This window comes from Aureococcus anophagefferens (genome assembly GCF_000186865.1).
Source record: "Aureococcus anophagefferens unplaced genomic scaffold AURANscaffold_46, whole genome shotgun sequence".
NCBI lineage: Eukaryota > Pelagophyceae > Pelagomonadales > Pelagomonadaceae > Aureococcus > Aureococcus anophagefferens.
Genome location: NW_008705601.1, coordinates 153634 through 157606, shown reverse-complemented (window position 1 = coordinate 157606; position 3973 = coordinate 153634). Strand labels below are relative to the sequence as shown.

The following is a 3973-nucleotide window of genomic DNA, read 5'->3' as shown; positions in this document are numbered from 1 at the left end:
GCGCCCCCGAGGTCCCAGCATATACTGACAGCGTGCTCTTCGAGCATGTCCGAGACTGATTTGCTTTATCACTACCGGTCTCGCTTGAAAGACTGCCGCCGGCACCTAGGAAAAAACCGACAGCCGAATTTCCTTAACAATTAAACACATCAAACATAGAATGGCTGCTATCTAGAAGTAGCACCATTTATGGATTCATAGTCTCCGCCTCCGTCGTCGAGATCCCAAACGAGGTTGCATCTGATGCGACCACGACTATGGATCCATATCTGGTCGGAGAAGGAGGATTTCCCTACACGTCATGCCATCACGATACAGGCACGACCAAATTCGTTACCAAGGCCAGCATTACGAGGTTTGTGAATTGACCGTTCGTGAAAAGAAATCCCGGCAACAAAAATCAAAACAAGTGAAACAATTCAACTTGTCCTGGTCACCCGGTTGTTCGTGCCCCCTATTGATGTGGCGCTAACAGGGAGGAGCCATGATCGGGCTCGACTGTACAAGGTGTTCCAGAAATGAAACTAGCTAGGGCATCGATCGTAGGATGATCAAACAGTACTGTTGCTGATAACTCCATCGTGAATTGTTCAGACATTGCCTTGACGAGTTCGGGTGCGATGACTGAGTCCAATCCGGCGGACATCAGTGAAATTTGCGTGTCTATGATTGTGCCGAGCTCTTCAAGAAGCTACTGCCGCATGAAATCCGCTATTTACCATCACTTAAGCCCAGTTTAGGAAAGGCTGCATAACCCGGGTACTGGATGAATTGGGTCGTCCTACATGAGCTCCTTTTATGATATGACCGGCATTTTCACTCTCGAGTTCCAAATTAAGCACTTCACGTTACTCGACACCAAGCATGCGGTTAGAGGCATGATATCTAGTGTGTGCCCGTTTGCAACCGTGCTGTTGCCATTTTGACCCTGCTGCACAAAGCTGATGCAAATCTGAGGAGAGAATGCAACGGGGACACTTTAGCAGCGAAGAACACCAGTCCTTGCGATAAGGACACGCCAGAAATTTTCGTTGATGCCGCGTGTGTCTAGTAAGGTGGGTCATCTTCCTTTCGCATCATAAAGGTCACTTCTGTTTCTAGCCTGCGCTTGAAATCTGTGCCATCCAACAAACAAGGTCGAATCGTTTTTTTTAGGGAACAGATGACAATGCCAATCTATCCCATTGAATGCGCATAATTTTCATTTTGAGGGACGTGCACAACAGAATGAAAATTTGAGGTCTCTTGGCGATTATATTACGAACGGCTCTTTGTCATTTGTGAGAAATTAATCACCGAATCACGCGCCGATGCGTTGATGCTCAACCGCAATCATGACGCAGAAAGAAATTTCGATTCTTGCCAGGCGCCCGCTCGAGTCAAAGTTGTACGATGATTTTGATAGCAACCTTGGGTGTTCCTCATACGTCTGAGGCATCCAGAATTCACCAATGGTGCCGTTGCAAAAACGACACCATGAATTTCTTTCTTGGAGCTGACGTTGAAGCATTGTCCCTTTTCACAAAACTGATGCAGCTTACATGTTCATTGTGAATAATCTGTCGTGTTTGTCCCGCATAACTTCATATTGTGCTTCTTTTGATCATTTTGTGGCTTATGCCTTTACGTTTTCTTGGCGCCTAAACCAGATGTCGCTAGGTGGCACTTACTGCTTCACAAAGCCACGGGCTCCCAATCTGCTATACTTATCAAACATGGCGTGCACCGTAGAGGCTTATGCTGTTCCTGCCTCTTGGCTTCTTATGCTCCCAGTGCCAGCATCTTGTGTGAGGCGCAGGGTTAAATCAAAGCAGTGGTGCGCTGGAGGCTTCAGGGCAAGTCCCAGCAAGCAGGGTCATATAAACACCACATTCATTGCGGCCGGCCTTTTTACCAACTCGCCACTCTAGAATATGAGCTCTAGCAAACCAACACCTGGAAATACAAGGTTACCGAGAACAACATGACTAGAGATGACACCTCATAAGAAGTGTTCCTGCAAGGGCACTTCACAGCGGTGGGATTGTCGTGTAAATATGGGTAGCACTTCCCTAGATTTCATTTGGCGAAAGTTGATGTGTCGTCCGCTAAACATCCATTGCTTTTACCGCATTTACTGACAAAAAGTTTCTGACATAGCAAAGATTGCGTGGGCGATGGTCCCGCTAAAGCCGAACGAGCTCAGCCGACACGGGCAAAATCGTCCTGCCTGTGATACCGCCGCGAGCTCTACAGGCATTAAAAATGAAGCGGATACCACCATACCCAAATGCGGGTTCAGTCTGGGTTTGAAAATTGATTATCTGGGTGCGATCTCATTAGAAGCCGTCTCAGCTGAACGTTGAGTGTAGTGACAGATATAGCAAGATGCACGAATACGATTGATGTCAGGCCTGCAGCAGCTGCTGACGCCTCCAAGTGACCCATGCTGGACTTCAGGGAGACGCATTGGACTGTTTGTGGGGCGTCATTGGTCCTCTTGCACAAAGCACCAGCAGCTGCACCCACCTGGACTCTAAAATCTTCTCACACAATTGCGGCACTTCGAGCGCGCGCCTCGATTGGATCACCAAGTTTCGTGCCGGTTCCATGGGCTTCGAGACAAGATCGCAAAGTAAACTAACTTCACACCGCTTTGATGAGACGCTTTTGGGAACCGCCGTTTGGTGCTGTGAGACTGGCACTGGGCCCATCTTACTGCACAGCAGAATTTATTGATATGGACTAAATATTGAAGTTTATCTCCTCAGACACGCACAAAACCAGCGCACTGCAACCTTCTGCCCGGCAATAACCGTCAGCGTTCGAATCAAATGCATGGCATCAACCACGAGGTGAAAGCATGCCAGCTGCATCAAACAAAGCAACGCTGCACTCCGAGAGCAGACCAACAGATGCAACTATAGCTCGCATGCATTCGTGACGGAGCTTCGCGCCTGCAGCGAAGTGGAAGGCGACAAGAGCAGAAGAACACGCCGTGTCAATTGAGGAGCAAGGTCCAATCAAGCCGAAATGATATGAAATACGCCCTGCCGCAACGGACATCATTGTGCCCAACAGAAAACAGGGTAACCCACCCACATTTTGAACGATCGAGCTCTAATCTAAGATTCCACAAATACCAATGAAGACACCTGCTTGATCCATGTTCGAACATCGTGTCAAGTGCAGAGCACTGCAGCATTCAAGTAGCATTAACTGCTAGGTGTTCATGTGTTTCAAATCACTTCTTGAAATACCTAGGCGCTCGCTAGAGAACAAAGAATTGTCATCAATAAACGAACCATACTACACACTACTGGCTCCTGTGCACCGTGTCATTGGGAACCTCCTCGACGAAATTCCACGCCGAGCTATGGTAGTGCGCAGCATATCAGGACTACGCGAACACAACGGTAGCAAGAAGTTCAGGTTCGCCACGGCACAGGTTGTCCGGGTCATCGATCTCGATACAGTCAGATTTGTTTCGATTCCAGCACAAAGCACGAACGTGGCTATCTCATCGATTGTTGGGTGGTCGAATGTGAGTGTGGATGGCAATGCAGTCTTCAGCTCTTCGTTTAAAGCTGTGATAGCTCTTGTCGTCATTATAGACGTGAACCCAGCCGACATCAACTTTGTTTTGACCGAAAGATCCTCCCCAAGAGTTTCGGACACAACCGAGGACACGACGGACAAAACGCAAGTATGCTCCGGAATCGAAGACTCTCTTCATACTGTGCACATAGGAATGACTTTGCCACAAGCGTCATCATGAGTGTAGGTAACTGGATCATCCGTACTGAGGATTGCGATACCAAAGTATTCAGCGAGGCCTGCATAATTGCTCTCGGCGTTTTGGTGAATGCATTGCGGTGATCATGAATTAATGATCATGTCCGGAATGCAGCATTGTGGCAGTGCATCAATGCCCATGTCCTAATCACCAAGTGTGCAACTTAAACGCAAGTCATGAAGAGTACATGTCTCAGGA

The 3973-nt window shown here is 48.0% G+C and overlaps 2 protein-coding genes across 2 annotated transcripts in view; one reads left to right on the top strand and one right to left on the bottom strand.

Moving 5' to 3' along the window:
- Positions 1 to 646, bottom strand: part of AURANDRAFT_67710 (hypothetical protein) — a gene marked incomplete at both ends in the record, with an annotated part of 1355 nt that extends 709 nt beyond the window's left edge. Inside the window, 2 exons of the mRNA XM_009043226.1 lie at positions 30 to 105; positions 563 to 646. Coding sequence (XP_009041474.1) covers positions 30 to 105; positions 563 to 646 — 160 coding nt within the window. The remainder of the gene's footprint in view (positions 1 to 29; positions 106 to 562) is intronic.
- Positions 647 to 2156: 1510 nt separating this feature from the next.
- AURANDRAFT_67709 (hypothetical protein) lies at positions 2157 to 3858 on the top strand (the record flags this gene model as incomplete). The annotated part of the gene is made up of 6 exons (XM_009043238.1): positions 2157 to 2307; positions 2392 to 2455; positions 2751 to 2834; positions 3244 to 3411; positions 3477 to 3523; positions 3764 to 3858. 6 exons carry the CDS (start codon positions 2157 to 2159, stop codon positions 3856 to 3858), a joined length of 609 nt encoding a protein of 202 aa, XP_009041486.1.
- Positions 3859 to 3973: the final 115 nt, after the last annotated feature.